The 19,733-nt window shown below is 36.8% G+C and overlaps 1 protein-coding gene across 4 annotated transcripts; it reads left to right on the top strand.

Moving 5' to 3' along the window:
• The first annotated feature begins 2,333 nt into the window (after positions 1-2,333).
• On the top strand, positions 2,334-18,478 carry stt3a (STT3 oligosaccharyltransferase complex catalytic subunit A). 4 transcript variants are annotated; one of them, XM_057821554.1, is made up of 19 exons: positions 2,334-2,415; positions 2,852-2,914; positions 3,009-3,125; positions 3,199-3,259; positions 3,334-3,455; positions 3,544-3,689; positions 3,849-3,939; positions 6,513-6,619; positions 9,038-9,202; positions 9,365-9,545; positions 9,632-9,787; positions 11,065-11,156; positions 11,236-11,391; positions 11,520-11,708; positions 11,841-11,957; positions 12,031-12,133; positions 15,491-15,679; positions 15,799-15,914; positions 18,246-18,478. In XM_057821554.1, the coding sequence occupies exons 3-19, from the start codon at positions 3,038-3,040 to the stop codon at positions 18,282-18,284; spliced, it is 2,118 nt and encodes a 705-aa protein (XP_057677537.1). In that variant the 5' UTR covers positions 2,334-2,415; positions 2,852-2,914; positions 3,009-3,037; the 3' UTR covers positions 18,285-18,478. The 4 variants fall into 4 exon arrangements, with proteins under 4 accessions (XP_057677537.1, XP_057677535.1, XP_057677538.1 ...); XM_057821552.1 differs by having other exon boundaries at positions 2,342-2,415; positions 2,828-2,914; XM_057821553.1 differs by having other exon boundaries at positions 2,391-2,415; positions 2,831-2,914.
• Positions 18,479-19,733: the final 1,255 nt, after the last annotated feature.

The raw sequence follows: 19,733 nt of genomic DNA, 5'->3' as shown, positions 1-19,733 counted from the left end.
ATTGTGGTAAAATTGTAAAGATATTAAGATGAAAAAAGTACAGTAATTTAAAAAAAAAAGCTTGACATTTAGCTGAACATTTTTCAGCAAATGTTAAAATAACATCTTGACTCCTGGCCAAACTTTGTGGCTTCTTAACCCTTTGATGCACTACATGGGTGAAAAGTGACACCAAACACATTCCCATGTTATTTCATCCTGGGTTTTTTTTTCAATCTCTTGAAATTCATTTTACGATTGAATAGTCCTAATATTCTCTTAGTACGTACTGTACTTTGTTTCTAGTAACGACTGATCATTGCTTCCATTATTCTTTTCGTACAATATGACCAAAAATGGTTTTTACATAACAATACAAAGTTTGCAAAAATGACCCATTTTTCCAAGATTAATTTAAAGTAATTGCTTAATACTACACTTGTCAGTGGTATCTCTACTTACAAAACTGTTTCTGTAAGTAGAGACGCGTTTTCCATATAAATGCCCTAATCCTTTCCAAACAAGGGCGTAGGTTTGCATCGGGACGGTAGGGATGTAACACTACCAACTTTTCAGGATGCTCAAATTGTCCCCACCAACTTTTAAGCAACCTTATATGCATGATATAATGAGTTCAGTTTTATAGGTCATTTAGATTGTCATCCCATATGTTGTAAGGATAGAATTGAGCATACCATTATTCAGTAAATTATTTTCATTATGTTCAAACTTACATATACCTCTTTTCACTTACTGGATGCGCTTGTTCATTTTTCTCCCCCTCAAACGCACGTTTAATTGGCTGATGACCCACCTCCGAAGCACGCACGCTCACACCCAGCCCCGACAAAAATACATGCCGACAACATGCCGCCTCCTCCAAAGAAAGGGATAGAAGTTTTTTTTCCCGGCCAGCATCAGCCACTGTAAGTAATGTAACGTGTAGGAAGCTGGTTAGAGAGAAGTGTCCTTCTGTTATTGGAGGAGTGCTGCATAACCTGATGTGTTAATAACACAACATACAACAATCATAGTTAACTATGTACATTTAAAAAAAAAAAAAAAATTGGGGTGGGGGGTGCCACGAGCTACCTACACTACTGTTGTGATCGACTGGTTGATCGTGAGCCATGTAATGAGCACCCCTAATTTAGCCTATCAATTAATTAGTTTCATATTCGTGAGAAATGTAGCCCTGACCCCTGTTCACCCATTCTGTTTGGTCTTATTAACGTCCCATCCCGAGCAAAAAGTGTACATACAGGTTATGCTGTTATTTTGTCCCTACCAATGTTGAGACCAAAGCTTCACCCTTGTTTCCAAGTCCCCCAAAATTCAGACATGTTTTATAATGCATAAAAATGCATCAAAACGTGTAACAAATATATGTTACAATTAGAATATTGCACAAACATAAAATCGCAGTTGTGCATAATGTAAAAAACTAAGAACAGAGTAAAGAATAAATCATACACTCATGTAAAGCTGTCGGAACACAAGGGCCGAATGAGGAAGACCCTGGGATAGACACATACACATACAGTAGAGGTCCCTCTTAGCCAATTGGATGCCAGGAAAGTTAGGCAATAGCCAATGGCAGAACATCTATAGGTATGTTACATTCAGAAAACTGGGAGCTGCAAGTACCAGCTATACTCTATTTTTGCCTTTTGTATCCTGATTTTTTTTTTTTTTCATAACAAGAGGCAATATTTTCCCACTGAGGCATGTCTTAACCTGAAGATTGTGTATGTAGAGACGTTTATAAGTAGAGGTACCTCTGTAAATTGTTTTAAATAATTAAGTGGTATGAAAAAAAAAATAATTATTTGAGCAGTGAGTGGGACCAATTCTTCGCAACATATTTGTTTATTTGTACCGATGTTGACAGAACTAGTTAGCGAATTTCTTCCATGTAGTATTTGTATGTACTCTCTCAAAGTTATCTAAACCTAATGAAATAAAGTATTGTGGTTCATTATATTGGGAAGAATAAATACAAATGATGATTTGTACAGAACAAAATCAAGATCTTTACTCCATATTGGCACTGTAATTAATAAATTTAAAACGGTGTTTCAAAGAGACCACATAGAAAGTCATCCATATGCAAATTTTATTTAAACAGTAAGAAATGAAAAAATGAATTAAGAATGTATAATGATTAAAAAATGTTGAATACTTTTAATGTTATGCAACAAAGGGTTAAATAAGTAGGGAGAGACAAATGACGTTCCTCTTCTAAGGACACGTCACTTAAAGCGAAAAGCAACTAGGCGGTTGTCCAAATTTGAGCTGCAGCTACTAGAGCCAATCAAAAGCAGACATGATCATGTTAGATTGACGCTCAACCAATTACGATGTACTAACGCGTGAAGGAGGCGGGGATTGTGCCTTTTGGTTGTCTAACACGTATGAATCACAGAAGCGGACGTGGTAAGAAATTAATTCAACATTCATAATTGAAAATATCGTTTACGTAATAAAGCAAATATTTAATTAGGTTATTCTGCAATTTGCTAACTATTCCTTGCTGTGGCAGTACTTGAAAGAACTCTAGGGCTGCAGCATACATAAAATAAATGAGTAGCTTAGCTTGCTAGCATTTGCACTCCTACAAGATACAATCACAAGCTCAGGCATTGCATATGTATGATTGTGGGGACTTGATTTGACATAGGTTTACTTAAGCATAGTAGTTTGTTTAGCTATTGTGTGATTCTGGAATGGTTTGTTACCTGGCAGAGGGGAAAGCTGTCTGGAATGATGGCGCCTGCAAATGGCCACGTATCAGAATAATAACATAATATGAAGGATTAAAATATTGTACTTGAATGTGTACTTTCAGTAGAACAACCCTATATCCCTGCAGAACCTTCCAAGAATAGGCGCTTCTTACTTGCTGACGCCAGTTTATTGTGCGTGGCCTTATCTGGTAGGACGCCCAACTGTTGGAAGAATAGTTTCCTTCAATTTTGAAGTAGAGTATTTCTTAGTGACCATACATTGCTTGTTGTCACATTATTTAGTGAGGTGAGCTGTTTCTGTCCTCGCCACAATGACAAAACTGGGCTTCCTGCGTTTGTCCTACGAGAAGCAGGACACACTGCTGAAGTTACTCATCCTTTCTATGGCCGCCATCCTCTGTAAGTGCCCATGTCACCTACATGTAATTAACATGTTAACAACAGCATTACTCAATAACAATTGTCTCTTTAGCATTTTCCACCAGACTCTTTTCCGTCTTGAGGTTTGAAAGTGTCATCCATGAGTTTGATCCGTAAGTGATTCTTCAGGGTTGCCATTGTTTGATTTAACATAAAACATTACATTACGCATATGTGTCACCTTCAGGTACTTCAACTACCGTACGACACGCTTCCTAGCAGAAGAAGGATTTTATAACTTTCACAACTGGTTTGACGACAGAGCATGGTATCCACTTGGGCGGATCATCGGCGGTACTATTTATCCTGGTAGGAATAAGAAAAATGCCATATTTCAAATTTTTTTCAACAAACTAAAATATCTACCATGTTTACTCACCTTTCGTTTTCTCACCAGGGCTGATGATCACCTCGACTGCGCTTTACCACGTCTTACATTTTTTTCACATCACCATTGATATCCGAAATGTCTGCGTTTTTCTGGCTCCCTTGTTCTCCTCCTTCACAGCAATTGTCACCTATCACTTCACCAAGGAGTTGAAGGTAATGAGAAGTTGCACAAATCTTTTATATCAAATAGGGACATTTTGTTTTGGGGAGGGAGTGTGAGTTGGTTGGTTATTACCATGTCTGATTTATGTCTGTTCTTCTCTTTCCTTTTATACGTATGTATATTGGCGCTTAATAGTCTTATTTGTTTAGGATGCTGGTGCTGGGCTCTTGGCTGCAGCCATGATTGCTGTGGTTCCTGGTTACATCTCACGTTCTGTTGCTGGCTCCTATGACAATGAAGGTATAATATTTTAAATGCCAGAAGTCGCCTCGTACCACGTTTAGGGTTGAGCATCGTTTGAAATTGAACGATTCCAGTTCCGATTCCATGTTTTGATTCTGGTTCTGAACGATTCTCGATTCCGATTCTTTTAAGAGGCAGGGTCAAAAAAAAAAAAAATACACAGAAAAAAAAAAAGCAAAGTAAAAAATTCAAAGTTTAAAAAATTATTGGCTTATATTAATGTCTTACCTTTTGGATGATTTTTTAAAATTATATTAATTTAAAATTATTATATATTTTTTTATTTATTATTAATACAATTAATATGAAATTTATGAATTATGTCAACTTCTCACAGAGCTATTTTTAACTTGAATATAAATATCAGTCTTTGAACTTGAACGTGATGAAGTTTCTTTCCACAGGAGTGCACTTTCACGGATGGTTTTTTTTTTTTTTTATCAAAAGCTCACAGAGAAAACATTTACGCAAATTTTTTTGCCATAAAATGTACCTTAGCTGGGAGCTACGACGAAGCATTAATATAAATTCTTCTATAGACCCCACTCACCAACGTCACACAATGACGTGTCGCTGTATTGTGCCGCCATATTGTCCGTCATTGTGTGTCCATATTCTCAATTTATCGTGCAATTTATAGTGCAATTCATGGAAGCGCTGGTGCTTTCAGACGCTGTAAACTCATTGGATGTGTTGCATAAAAGGCGTTATGTGGAAAAGCTTCGGTCGATCCATTCGCCTAACCCTTTCGACCCGCTGTCTTCGCCGTCTCTGCCTGACATCTGCTACCCTGATATCTACAACTATCTTGTCCACAGAAACTCAGCCTATTCTCACGAAACAAGAGCAGCACTCTAAGCAACATTACCCCGTGTGACCCTTTACTTCCAATTTTCTAAAATGGCGACAATCAAAAAAAAAAAAGTTGACTGCGATGGCCGACGCTTCAAGGATAGGTGGATATTGGACTATTTCTTCAATAAAATACGCAACAACTGTGTCTGCCTCATTTGCAAAGAGACAGTCGCTGTTTTCAAAGAGTTCGATGTGATGCGATATTACCAAACAAGACACGCTGACATGTACGACAACATTACAGGGAAGATACGCAGCGAGAAATGAAAGCAACTAGAAGCTTGTTTCATTTCACAGCAGCAGTATTTCGCAGAAGCCCGAGTGTCGAAAGAGAACGCCACAAAGGCGAGATTGTTGAAATTATGAATTAAAAATAATAATAATAAAGCAAATGTGACACACAGAAGGGCTTGCTAAAATTTGTTTACGTAAATATATTGTTCTACGTAAATCAGCCAAGGTAGCCCCTCACATTTTTACCACACCAAATCTGGCCCCCTTTGCAAAAAGTTTGGACACCCCTGTTTAACTGATGATCCGTAGACGAGGCCAGCTTCTTTCACTTGTTACCAGCTAAATATTATTAAAAAAATAATGATGGTGGAAGAAATAAGCATCTTGAATTTGAAACTGTATGTTGTCGGCGATTAGCCTCGCAATGATCTTAATTGTGGTTGTTAGCCCAAAACCCTCTAAATATATATTAAATGCATCTTACTACATAATCTGTGGTGATCGTTTGGTACCCAGTTTTCTCGTCGAATTACAGCAGTCCATCTCGCTCTCCTCTCCGGGTCTCTCGGAATACGGTAGAACTTCAAGTCTCTCCGTCTATCTTCTCTGTTACTGCAACCGACCGCCACACACGCCTTCACCATTTTGATTATTAATGTTAACGAGCAGAAAAACACGTCATAATAGGAGGAATTTACGTAGCGGTAATGCGTAAACACGAAGAGCTGACGGACAATATGGCGCGGAGGCGTGGTTGTGACGTCATGTGAGTGGGGTCTATTGATTATAATATGAAGATCTTTTAAAACTGTTGATTTTAATGGCGGCGTCTACTGCTTTAAGATGGCGGCTGTTTGCCAATGAGTCTGTCATTTAGCATCTAGTCCTCTATACATGTGCTAACGCTGCCGACTCTTGTTATTTTGCATCTAGTTCTATATACATGATATCGACCATAGCCCGACGTAATAACACGACTTATTCTCGTGCTGTTTTCCATCCATTGTCTACTGCTTAATCCAGGGTCGGATCGTGGGAATAGCAGAAGACAGACGTAATTTATTGTTTTAATTACCTTTCTGACTGGTTAGAAGACCGGTGCGGCACTCAGCAATGATACTCGGCACTTGTAGTCCATGAAGCCTAAGGTGTTTAATCATACTGGTCGTGCAGCCACCTTTGCATGATATTGTTGTGTTGCAAATGTTTCACTGAGCGGACTAGGGTTTTTTTTTGTAAAGTTGAGCCAAACTTTTGAGCGCCGCCGCATCGTGTCCATGGTTGTAATCAAGTTGCACTGCACAAACAAGCGCTTCTTGTGGTTTTCGGCAGCAATTTTTTTCCGCTCGGCGGTCAGGGCATCGAAGCATGGATTTGAAATTTAAAAAATTTGAACGGTTCAGGGACCATCAGAGTGTTACAATCGAAGCTCGATGCCCAACCCTAACCATGATGTTTTTAACTCTGTCTGTCCGACTTAGGTATTGCCATCTTCTGCATGTTGTTGACTTACTACATGTGGATCAGAGCTGTAAAAACTGGATCGGTGTATTGGTCCTCGATATGTGCCCTGGCCTACTTCTATATGGTGAGCAAATACAAATGCATGTCAATTTTAGTTTTTAATCAACCTAAAAATGTATCTCAACAGTTTTTTTTTTTCCTCAAAATTTTCCCCAATATTAAAGTATTTAATCATTCATGGTTTTTCGAGAGACCATTTTTAGAATGGTCCAAATCCTTGAAATTAGGGCTGCAACTGACAATTTTTATAATCGATTAATCTGGCGATTAATTAAACGATGAATCCGATAAGTGTCACTTTTTTCAATTATCTTCACATTTTAAATTGAAGTTGTTGTAGGCATGTTGTAAGTAACTATGAAGATGAAATGGATGACTATTTAATTGAAAAATAATATTTTATTACAGCTTCTTGACTTAAATGTAGTCTACAACTGTACTGTTTTAAATACATAAAACTTGTTAAACTTGTTTTTAGTAAAAATTCTGAGTATAAAACATAAAAAGAATTTCTCAGTATACAAATCCGAAAAACGTCGTGTTCATTCAAATAACAAAAGTGCTGCTGATTGACATTTTTTTTCTTGTGGGCAAGCGCGGATATAAATTATGTCACTCACGCATTTATTTTCTTTAAACAAACTAAACAACAAAAGAGGAGGCAGACTGTAATGAATCGGTTTTCTTGATTAAACCGTGGTTCATAAAGAATATCCAAATCCAATTTCAAAGCACACTCTCTTTTATGAGAATTTGCAGTTTAAATGGGAGTTCCTGTGTTGAAAGGAGACTCATAAGTTCTTATGAATGGATTTATGTGTGTGTGGTTTATTTATAAAAAGAAATGAGACAAGTTTACTTTCTTTAAGTGCTAATATGCTTCTCCAAAACACAATACAAATGGACACTTAATACACTGATTAGCATAATCGATAACTAGCTGAGCACTTCATGCTTCGTCTCATCAACAAAGAATACAAACAATACAATTGGCTTCTTTACTCGGACAGAAACAAACCGGATCTAACAACAGAAAAGACAATCTAATGCTCCACACTTCGTAATATTACTGTATTGATTGATTCAGCAACCCAACCTGAGTGCAGCAGTGACCTTTCTCTCTCTTGCTCTAATTAATGGCATGCGCGCACCCTCACATTACACTCAAACAAGGACCCAAACGGGACTGCTCATTGCTGCCGGAAAAAAAAACGATTATCAAATTCATTGGCAACTAATTTATGAATTGATTTTATTCGATTAGTTGTTGCAGCCTTACTTGAAGTCTATAATCTTTCATTTATGTAGCCTTTCATAAAATCAAACTGATTATCTTTTCTATTTGACCAAAATATGATTTTCTTCTTGTAGGTTTGTGTACTCTACATATATATGAAAAACAGATTAAAAAAAAAAAAAATTAATTACTTTTTGCATATACAGTCATGGACGAATGAGTCCGGATCTAAAACATATTGAACACTAAGGAGAGATCTCAAAATTGCTGTTGCAAGAAGGCACACATCAAATTTGAGAGACCTGGAACGGTTTGCAAAAGAAGAGTGGTCCAAAATTCCATCTGAGAGGTGCACGAAACTTGTTGATGGTTATAGGAGGCGATTGCTTTCTGTTATTTCTTCTAAAGGATGCATAACTAAATATTAGGTTGAGGGTGCCAACAATTTTGTCCAGCCCATTTTTTACATTCTCTGTAAAGTTTGTGTACATTTTGGCTTTTCTCTTCAGTTTTTTTGTTTTTCCAATGCACATCCAAGATATAAACGCATTCATACTGAAAACATTTGTAATGTGTTCTGTGAGAAATGCTGTTTTTTTCAGGAAAACTTCCAGGGGTGCCAGTAATTTTGTCCATGACTGTGTGTGTATATATAGTTTTATCTAGTGATGCACGATAATACATTTTTCAACCGATATCGATAACCGATAATTTCCTGCCCCTTCAACCCGATAACCGATAATGTCACTCCGATAATTCTATTCAAATATGTGTGTAAAATTTTAAAGTATACAAAGAGCAAATGTTACTGTGCAAAAATGTAATTTAGTCCTATTTTTTTTCCACATCAAATGTGAACAAGTAGTTAATTCCAACAACTGAACAATGGCAATGATGTGTAATGGTAAGCTTTTGGCAAAAATTACTTAGAGAGTAAATACCCAAGTTGCACAAAAATGCCTTTAAAAGTAAGCCATTCCTAACATATATCACATTACTACACTGCAAAAACACCTCCTTAAAACTAGCAGAAGTGGACAAAACTGTTGATTGCGCACATTTGGAGGCTAAATCAAGTATATAATTATCGGATTGCATTATCAGTTGAATTTCGTTTTATCTGGATTATCTGTTTGACGTCATAATTGCCATTATCGGCCGATAATTATCGGTGACCGATATTATCGTGCATCTCTAGTTTTATCCCTCTAGCTATCTGTCTGTTTTTCTGTCAATTTTGTGTAGGTTTCCTCCTGGGGTGGCTATGTGTTCCTGATCAACCTTATCCCCCTTCATGTCCTGGTTCTGATGCTCACTGGAAGATTTTCTCACCGGATCTATGTAGCATACTGCACAGTTTACTGCTTGGGCACCATCCTGTCCATGCAGATCTCCTTCGTTGGTTTCCAGGTAGAGTGTGAAACTTCTGCGTGATAGTTGCATCCACTAAATACTTCAAAGCAGATAGCCTTCTATCAATTCAGCAAATTTCAATCAAAGTTACTAGTACTACAAGTAAAACCACAAAGGGCCTAGTGAAATCAAATGTGTGTGTCCTCTTCCCATTGCCAGCCGGTGCAGTCCTCGGAGCACATGGCAGCCTTTGGCGTTTTTGGCTTGTGCCAGATTCATGCCTTTGTGGACTATCTACGCAGCAAACTCAATGCTCAGCAATTTGAGGTGCTTTTCAAGAGCGTCATCTCCCTGGTGGGATTCCTCCTGCTCTCCGTGGGCGCTGTTCTCATGCTAACAGGTAAGTCCGAAAGCGGGTAGAGAGAAGCGAGGGGAAGACCTGAACCACAAAAATATATTTCCCCGTCTGGATTGCCCTTCCTGCAGGAAAGATATCTCCATGGACTGGTCGTTTCTACTCCCTGCTGGACCCCTCCTACGCTAAAAACAACATCCCGATTATTGCCTCAGTGTCTGAGCATCAACCCACAACATGGTCCTCCTATTATTTTGATCTCCAGCTGCTGGTGTTCATGTTCCCAGGCAAGTGTATAATTTGCACTTTCATATACACTGGAGTAAATGGAGGGATTCTTAATGCCTGGTCACACAATATATTTCATTCAACAACTAAAAATGACCAGTTATAAAGCAAATTAATGCAATGATGTAAAAATTCTGATGAAATTGTTTTCAATACCAAAACTCTTCAAAGCCTTGTTAAAAATTAATAGCAATTAATATTGTCTTTGTCTCTTTTTGGATTTCTATTTGAATTATTTAAAAGTGCAAAACATTCAAGCAGAAATGATAATGGAAGATTTAAACTAATTCTTAGTTATCCACAAGACTGTGATATGGTAAACATTAGGGGTGGGAACCTCTGGGTACCTGACGATACGATACGATTTGCGATACAAGGCTCACGGTAATGATGATCTCATGATATGGTGATACGGGGGGGTCAAACCTCCTAAAACCCCAGAAATGCAAAGAAAACCGCTTTTGGCAGTTATACCAATAAAACATGTTATATACAATAAAACACAACAGATTTTACACATGCATTAGGCTATTTCATTACACTTATTGTCACAAGGTGTAACGCGTGGTAGGTAGGATGCGTGCATAAAGCAACAAAAAGGGGACAAGCTTCCACTTATGCACATTCATTAACAGAAAAAAAAATCCACCCTGACAAAATATTTAATGTGATGGTTTACTTATTTTCCCCCCCGTCTGTCATTGTTTTCATACTGTCCTCATTAAAATATGAAAACCTATAAATGTTTGGGTGGTTTTAGTTAAAGCAGGAAATGTTTTTCATCTGTGTGGTTTTGACAAAGATCAGATTACATTTGTTGGTGATATTATGCAGAAATGTGAGAAATTCCAAAACTTTCAAATATTTTTCATACCACTGTATACATGCTGATCACATGTCACTATGTCAGCCAATTGAACATACAACTAGAGCCCAGGCAGGGTAGTTTGCTGGGCGCATGTGCACATCGACCCGAGTCAACTGTCTCATCGGACTCAGAATAAATAAATAATATCTGCGAGAACGGATGACTATACAAACACTTTATTTGGCTTGTTGTTAACACAGCCAGGTAGGTTTTTTTTTAACATGGAGGTTTGACAGTTGCCGTTATATTTTGGGATAAGAGCACCATTCTGCCCCCCGAATTTTATACCATAATGGCGTTCCGGACCGTTCCGGCCCACTTTCACCCCTGTTTATTACCAACTAGAAAAGCCCAAATTGAAAAACACTCCCTGGTTTATTGTCATGACATTTCTGTTTTTTAATGCAGTTGGTCTTTACTACTGTTTCAACAACTTGTCGGATGCAAGGATCTTCATCATCATGTATGGCGTGACTAGCATGTACTTCTCAGCTGTTATGGTAAATCCCATATTAGCGCAATTGAAATTACTTTGGTATTGCGGTTCTAGTATGAAAGTTGTTTTTTTTGTCTTTCCAGGTCCGTCTGATGTTGGTGTTGGCCCCTGTCATGTGCATCCTTTCTGGCATCGGTGTGTCCCAGGTGCTAACTACCTACATGAAGAATTTGGATGTCAGCAAGCAAGACAAAAAGAACAAGAAGCAGCAGGACTCCACCTACCCCATTAAAAATGAAGTAGGGATTTGACTGAGTTTGTTGTTGATGATAAAAGAACTTTGAAATATGTGAATGTTTGCATATAATTTTCATATGCAGTTATCATTCAGTTACAAAAAGATGGTAAATGTATTTTTGTCTGAAAGGTTGCCTCTGGGATGATTCTGGTCATGGCCTTCTTCTTAATAACATACACCTTCCACTCTACTTGGGTGACAAGTGAGGCCTACTCCTCCCCCTCAATTGTGCTGTCCGCCCGCGGTGGGGATGGCAGTCGTATTATTTTCGATGACTTTAGAGAGGCTTACTACTGGCTTCGTCACAACACCCCAGAGGTCAGTTGTGTCAAAGACTGAAATAATTTTGAGCTCCTGTCCTTATGGAGCAATTGTGCAAATCGTAGAGTTGATCTCTAGTTCTTTTTCATATTTTTCGTTGTGATACTGAGTTGCATTTTCTCATTTCAGGATTCCAAAGTCATGTCATGGTGGGATTATGGCTATCAGATAACGGCAATGGCAAATCGAACAATTTTAGTGGACAACAACACGTGGAACAACACGCATATTTCTAGAGTTGGACAGGTGAGCTCAGAAACTAGACAGAGGTGCCATGTTTATAAGAATATCTCTGATGGGCTTTTCTCTACCTTTTTAGGCCATGGCATCTACTGAGGAGAGAGCCTATGAGATTATGAGGGAGCTGGATGTCAGTTATGTTCTAGTCATCTTTGGAGGACTTACAGGTTATTCGTCAGATGGTACGTTACTACTATGGCACAGTCAAATATGCAAAATGCTCATGGGTCATTCCAGAACTGGAGAACATTTTATGCTCCATGCTTCAAAATAAAAAAAAAAAACTGAGAAATAGAAAACAGTTTGTAAAATACCTTTTAAGTCTGGGGTATATGCTTGTTTTTTTCTTGCGCCAACCCCATGACGTTCAAATGAAATTTGTATTTCATTTTTTGGGTTATTGTTTTTTTGCTTTAATAACCATATGACTGTATTTCAAAAATTAACTATTATTTGTTTAACTTGTGTCCATGTTAATAACAACCTTGTTACCACAACCATTTTGTCATGATAGAAGAACAATACAGTGAATCACATAATAACGCTGGACTGGATTATCCGACAGTTTTACAAAAGAATGGGTCGATCAAATTTCTCCTATATTTCATGTTTATAAAATGGTTAGCCTTGATTGATTCTCACTCTACATCTTGCAACCCTGTTATACATATGATCACAATAATATATATATTTTCTTTGCTTATTTACATAAGTATCATTGTCCTCTTGGTAAGTATTAACCGCTAGATTAACAGCTAGTTTCTACTCAAGAGAAAAAGCTAACATTATTACATTTACTTTTATTATGCTACGTTGGTGATATTTAACCCCGGTAATACACCAGGCGCGCCAACACCATGAAACGCGGCCGGTAAAGTCAACGCCGACGTGCCGCTGACACGCCTGGTGTAAAACCCGGGTGAGAAACCCAATTTCAGTATTTCCAGCGACCTCATCTTTATGACCTATTTTAATTGAAATATGTAGCTGAATACCAGAAAGTAAAGGCCATAGACATCACTATCAGTTGACGGGACACGGGGCCGATCCATAGGGGGCCTCTTTTCAAAAACTTAAATTATTTTCAAATATTTTCTCGATGAGCAGCGACGTCAAAAAAGTCGTTCCAGAATAAAATCCTGATTTGAAAAAAAAAAAACACATACAAGTATAACAAAACTTAAAATGGCTATAACACATTTTATGCTAGATTCACAAAAATCACCAAATGCAGTTATAACCACATATATTTTCAGGATCAATAGCAATATGTAATATATCATTTAGTTTTTTTGCCCAAAAATTACAACTTAATTTTTTTTAATTTAGTGCAAGTTTTCAACAGTTAATAAATCACTCAATTTTCACATCAGAAACTTAAAACTTGAGGAAAGCATGCAGAATCATCTAAATTTTACTCAACAAAAGCAAAATTAGCATTTTTCTATATACAATCACAATTTATGTAGGTTGAATTCCGATGTCACTATTGCCTCAGCATGGAGGGACCTCTTGCCGGCTATCTGGCCCTCGTCGTTTTTAGATTGAAATGTGACATAAAATAAAACCCGTAAAAGGAGGGGGAAAAAATGTGATGCAGAAATGTCTAAATTACTACTTTTTTGCCAAAACACGGGCAGTATGCTGAAAATGACCTGATCATTTGAATGTAAACTTGCGCTACTGTGTATGGATACAACATGGTGGCCATCACAAAACAAAGAGATTTTTAAGTAAAAAATTCTTGTAAGTCCCTCAATTTCTATAGATATGAACATAGAACAGTCTGGATTCGTGGTTACAAGCAAAAAAAAACAAACAAACCAAAAAAAAAAAAAAAAACGGACAGCTATCATTCATTTTATGTAAATATTTCAAGTAGGGCTGTCCCAAACGACTAATTTTCTCCCGATTAGTCAGCCGACTATTTTTACGATTAGTCGACTAATCTAATAATTTAAAAAAAAAAATATATATATATATATTTTTTTTTTGTTTGTTTGTTTGTTTGTTTTGTTTGTTTACTAATTTAGCAATGAAATTTTTGTTGACACTTATCAATTCACAAAAAAACATACTGGAACACTTAAATTATTTATTAAAGTATAAATAAACACGTAAATAACAATAATAAATCACAAATAAACAATGAGTTCAAATGCTGATAGAATTAACTAGTGTAGCATCCCGATTGAAAAGATGGTCTCTTAAACTGATAGTTTACAACTTTTATTCCATCCTTGATATAATCACACCGTAAGAGCTACGGTGCACACAAATAAAACAACACAATTAGAAATTAACGAAAACTTTTTACCTTTTTCCTTTTAAACCTTATTTATATATCAATGAATTGCCTATATGAATTGCCTTTACCTTAATTTATTACCTTATCATTGACAATCTCTCCCTTGAGTGCAATCACTGTATATACTGTTTATATTTATGACCTTTTAACCTTATATAATTTTCTATACCATAACATGAAATAAACCTTTCAGTTAGCATTAAGAACAATACTAATAGCACTTCACTTATAGGCCCAATGTCAATGAAACATTATTATTTAGTAAGGCGACAGCACCCTCTGGTGTACAAAAAAAAAAAAAAAATTACAAACGGTGACGGCGCTTGAGGTGTTTATTCACGGCCGACGTGCAGCCAAGCTTGGCATTGAAGAGACAGGACAGAAGAGTGTACCCTCCTTTGTTTCTTTGAAATAAGTCAATGTTTTGGACACTCTGGTGCGCTTTTTTGGCTTTGTGCCGCTTTCCCCGATTGCATACAGAGCATCCGACATTCTGAACTTTCCGCGCATATATTTTTTTAACCCTTCATTAACCGTCGACGGGATGTTGTGCTCGTCGACGGATTTACGCCATCGATGACGTCGACTATGTCGACTAGTCGGGACAGCTCTAATTTCAAGCTAAAGTTATGCAATTGTGTAAATCCATCGTGGCGGCCATCACAAAACAAAGAGCTTGTTCAGTTGTAAATTCTTGTAAATAAATGCTTACATACCTGAATTTCTATAGATATGAACATAGAATAGTCTAGATTCTTTGTTAAAAGCAAAAAAAGCAAAACCAGGCAGTTGTCAAATATTTTACGTAAATATTTCAAGCTAAAGTTATGTTAATTTTTAGCTTTTTTTTCACGTTTCAAAGTGCATGCATGGGGCCATTTCATATAATAACTACCTTGAATCCTCGACCAAATCAATCTTGAGACACTCCTGCCTGCTTGTATGCAGTAAAACTTATGTCCTTTTTCCACCTAAATCCAGCGTTTGAACGCAACGTGTGTTTGAGTTCATCACAGTGAAAGCCAAATGCGCTGCCTGCGCCTTAACAGGAAGGCGTGGCGCAATGTTTGTGGGAGCTGTCTTGTCAACTGATGGTGAAGTCTATGTAAAGGCTTATTTTTCAAGACTTCTAAGCAAAATATTGTCCAGTTCTGGAATGGTTGAATCAAGTAAAGGTTTTTTGAAGGGATAGCAAAGTTTTGTGTCCGTCATGTGTGATCACTTCACTCAGATATCAACAAGTTTCTGTGGATGGTCCGCATCGGGGGCAGCACGGACACCGGGAAGCACATCAAGGAGCATGACTACTACACACCCACAGGAGAGTTTAGAGTGGACCGCGAAGGCTCGCCAGTGTTGCTCAACTGCCTCATGTACAAGATGTGCTACTACCGATTTGGCCAGGTCTACACTGAAGCCAGTGAGTCGCTATAAATTCCTCTCGGTTCAAACACCATCTGAAACATGGGGTCGAGTCACTTCACTGTACCACTAAGTAAATGACATGATTACATTGAAGTGCAATTACAATCTTCACAGAGCGCCCACCAGGTTATGACAGAGTGAGAAATGCTGAAATTGGCAATAAAGACTTTGAACTTGATGTGTTGGAAGAGGCCTACACGACAGAACACTGGCTTGTAAGGATATACAAGGTAAGACTCTTGGCGTCTTTTTGAATTTTTATACATATATTTTTAAAGACATTCACCAGGTAGAAGTCAGGCCAACCCATTCAAAGCATGTATGGTGCCATTTGATATTCTTTTACTACCCTCCTGTGTTAGAAACTGGCAAAACGATTTTCCCCCACAAAGCTTGAAACGTCATTCAATACCTATCATCAATTTACCGTAATTGTCGGACTACACTGCAAAAACACACACACTTAAAACTAGTTAATTTCCCTTGATTTCCGTGTAAATCTACTAGAAATAAGTGAAATTATTTGCCAGTGCTTCAAGTGAATTTTACTCAGATTTATTGAAGTAGGAAAATAGCTGAAAATAATCTTAACACACTTGTTTTAAGAAATACATTTGCAGATTTAATCTTAAAAGAGCTTGTTTGTCAGAAATGTTCTTAGTTCAAGAATAGATATTGTTCAAAACATTATTAGAAAGCATTTTTTTTTGATTTAGGTGAAAAATGACCAACTTTTAGATGTATGGGCTTAATAAATACAATTAGTAATATTTACTTTTAGGTGGAATAATATGACCCATTAATCTGGTAACTAGTCTTTAACCCTTTATTGCCGAAATGTATCACATTTGATACACCTAAAATTTCATGATTTTGAGACTAATTCAGAATTTTGACATTTCTTTTTGGAAAAGAAAAATGATGGATGCAAGTCAACACATGCATCTGCAGGTTCCATGAGAAAAAAACAGGATTTAGCAGGGGTTATAGAAATTAGAGCGCTTTTTACACATATTCATTTTGACTTTTCTTTTTATAAATTTGATAAAAAGAGTCTGATTAAGACATTATAAATCTGCAGTGTATAAGGTGAACCTGAATATAAGCCGCCACCCACCAAATTTGACACAAAAACGACATTTGTTCATAGATAAACCACACCGGACTATGAGCCGCAGCTGTCCTCACTGTATTATCAGACATTTACACCAAAAGGTATTAACCGGTAACCGGTTTTGAATAGATGTTAAAGATCTAAGCAGGACATAAATGGAGTTAGTGACATAATTTGCCAGATGACACTTAATATCTGTCTTAAGCATTCATTAATGCCCATGACAGTGTCATATCATAATTCTGACGGTCTTATGACATCATGTGACACCACTAGAGATGCAACTAATGATTATTTTTATAATCAATTAAACAGATGACTAATTAAACGTTTAATCAATTAATCGGATAAATGCCACTTTTTTTTTAATTACCTTCACAATTTAACTTAGAAGCTTTTGGGCATGTTGTAAGTAACAATGAGGACAAAATGGACAACTATTTCCTTCAAAAATAATAATTTATTACAGCTTCCTGGTTTAACTGTAGTCTACAGCTGTAGTGTTTTAGGTACATAAAAGGTGTTTTACAATTGATTTAAAGTTTTAAATCAAGGTTATCAGTATAAAACATAAGTTTCTTAGTACACAAATCAGACAAAAGTCGTGTTCATTCCAAAAAAAGTACTGCTGATACTTTTTTTTTTTTTTTTCTTGTGGGAAAAGTGCTGGAATAAATTGTGTCAATGACTCATTTATTTTGTCAAAACAAACTAAACAACAAAATCGAATGAGGAGGAGGCAAACTGTAATTAATCAGTTATCAAACAGTTGCTCATGAATACGATCCAATTTCAAAGCACACTGTCTTTTATGACTATTTACAGTTAGAATGGAAGTTTGTGTTGAAAGCTGTTATATGAATGGGTTTATGCATGTGGTTTCTTTATAAAACAAGACAACTTTACTATCAAACAATAACTCGAGTGCTAATACGCTTCTCCAAAACACAATACAAACGTACACTTAAGATACTGATTAGCATAATCGCTAAGCAGCTTAGCACTCCGTGCTAAGTGGTAACGTCTCACCAATAAAGAATAAGACTGGCTGCATTTACTCACCTCTGACGGAGGCACACTGGCTCTAACAACACAAAAGACAATCTAACTCTTTACACTTTAGTATACAGTATTATTGATTGAGCAATTAATTCATACTGTATAATTCATTATTGATTCAGCAGTGAACTCTCTCTCTCTCGTTGTAATCACTGGCGCACACCCTCACATTACACACAAACAAGGACTCACCGCTGTCAAATAAAGTGTTGCCGCAGGATTCAAAATGACGGAAAAAAGTAGCGGCTTTTAGTCCGAAAATTACGGGCACTAGTTAAGATATTCAGCTCGTTTCACACATGAAGATGTAACGACAACACCAGCAAACGTTATCACATTGTTTTTGTCCTCAACAACTGTTTTCTCTATTCTTTAATCTAACTTTCAGGTTAAAGATCTGGACAACCGTGGTCTTTCAAGAACATAAGCTCCCTGAAAACAATGAAACACCCTGTTTGCACACAGCACTGAACACCTTCCCCTGTGGTCAGCAGATGAGTTGGACAAAAATGATTTTTTCATACAGTTCGTTTTGGGGAAGAAAATTGCAAAGAGATTGGTGTGGGTGTGTTTGTGAGAATCTTTTTTTTTTTTTTTTTTTTTTTTATTGTTTTAATAAAACGTCACATAGGGATTGAGGTTTTGTAATTTCCAGTCTGAAGAAGCCTAATTTGACCTTGTGGTCAAAAGAAAGTTGTGTTCATTGTACAAATGAAAAGGGTGCTCCAATGCAGGATTAAATGTGGGAGGGCTTCAAAATTGTGTGCGTTATTTTTTCTATATGTGGCAAAGAAAACGGTCTTTTGAAACGAAAACACAGAGAATGCGTTAGCCAATATGGAAAATGAGACAGGGATATGAATTTGAAGGGATGATTGGACAGTTTCTTGCTGCTCTGCACCTTGTCAATCTCGATCATGAGAAAGGCAATACACTAGCTTTAAGTTGTTTTTATTACTCGCTTATATATTGAATCTGCCAAACATTTATTGTTATGAAATAAAGGACTTTAATTACAAAAATATATACTTAATCCAAAAACAAGTGGAGGGAAAAAAAGGTAATATTTGCAACATTACCATGTTTACCTATAGGTAATGGTGGTTCCCCGCTATATACATAAGACTTGGGCAACTCTTTATTAACAGACAGTGCCATCATAACACAGTCATAAGACCATTATATTAATGGCATGAGTCACATGACGCTGTCATGAGCATTAATGAATGCTTATGACAGATGTCATCTTGCAAATTTGTCACTAATTTCATTTATGTCCAGTCCTGATCATTTACATCTATTCAGAAGTGACATAATTTTCTGGGTGATACATAATAAGCATTAATTAATGCTCATGATAGTGTCATAATTATGATGGCCTTATGACAGTCTTATGACGCCACTGTCAAAGTGTTACCAACACTTGGGTGCAAGGAATGCCGTTTTTACAGGTATCAACAAGTCTCATTTCATGCCTCTTTGAAATAATTTAATGCCTTTGCCCAACTGCGGATGTTTCACACAAATTCGAGTCGTCCGATAATGACGTTTTAACCGATAGATATATCCGGTCGTGGATTTAACATATTATGGCTAATTGTACTGTGATTCCCCACTGCATACTTTAATAATGATAACTGTAACAACCTCAAGGTTTTCCAATAAGCATTTTGTGAAAAATAAGATATATAAGACTATACTTATTGTTGAAATTTTTCGGATCTAGTGCAAGTGCTAAATGCCAATAAGGCACTGCTATATAACATACAGTACAGTGAATGAGGTATGTAATGAGTTATTAAGTTTTGCACCATGAATGCAAATGATCTGCACATTACAAATCCCAGGTATCTTAGTTTGGAGACATATATTGGTC

This window comes from Corythoichthys intestinalis, chromosome 18, assembly GCF_030265065.1.
Source record: "Corythoichthys intestinalis isolate RoL2023-P3 chromosome 18, ASM3026506v1, whole genome shotgun sequence".
In the NCBI taxonomy this organism is placed as follows: domain Eukaryota; kingdom Metazoa; phylum Chordata; class Actinopteri; order Syngnathiformes; family Syngnathidae; genus Corythoichthys; species Corythoichthys intestinalis.
This window is presented reverse-complemented; position numbering and strand designations above follow the sequence as displayed.

Excerpts from the sequence above, each read along its gene's own strand:
- stt3a (XM_057821554.1), top strand. The coding sequence starts at position 3,038 with ATGACAAAACTGGGCTTCCTGCGTTTGTCCTACGAGAAGCAGGACACA. Across the intron at positions 6,620-9,037 it reads CCCTGGCCTACTTCTATATG|GTTTCCTCCTGGGGTGGCTA; the intron begins GTGAGCAAATAC and ends AATTTTGTGTAG. Across the intron at positions 9,788-11,064 it reads GCTGGTGTTCATGTTCCCAG|TTGGTCTTTACTACTGTTTC; the intron begins GCAAGTGTATAA and ends TTTTTAATGCAG.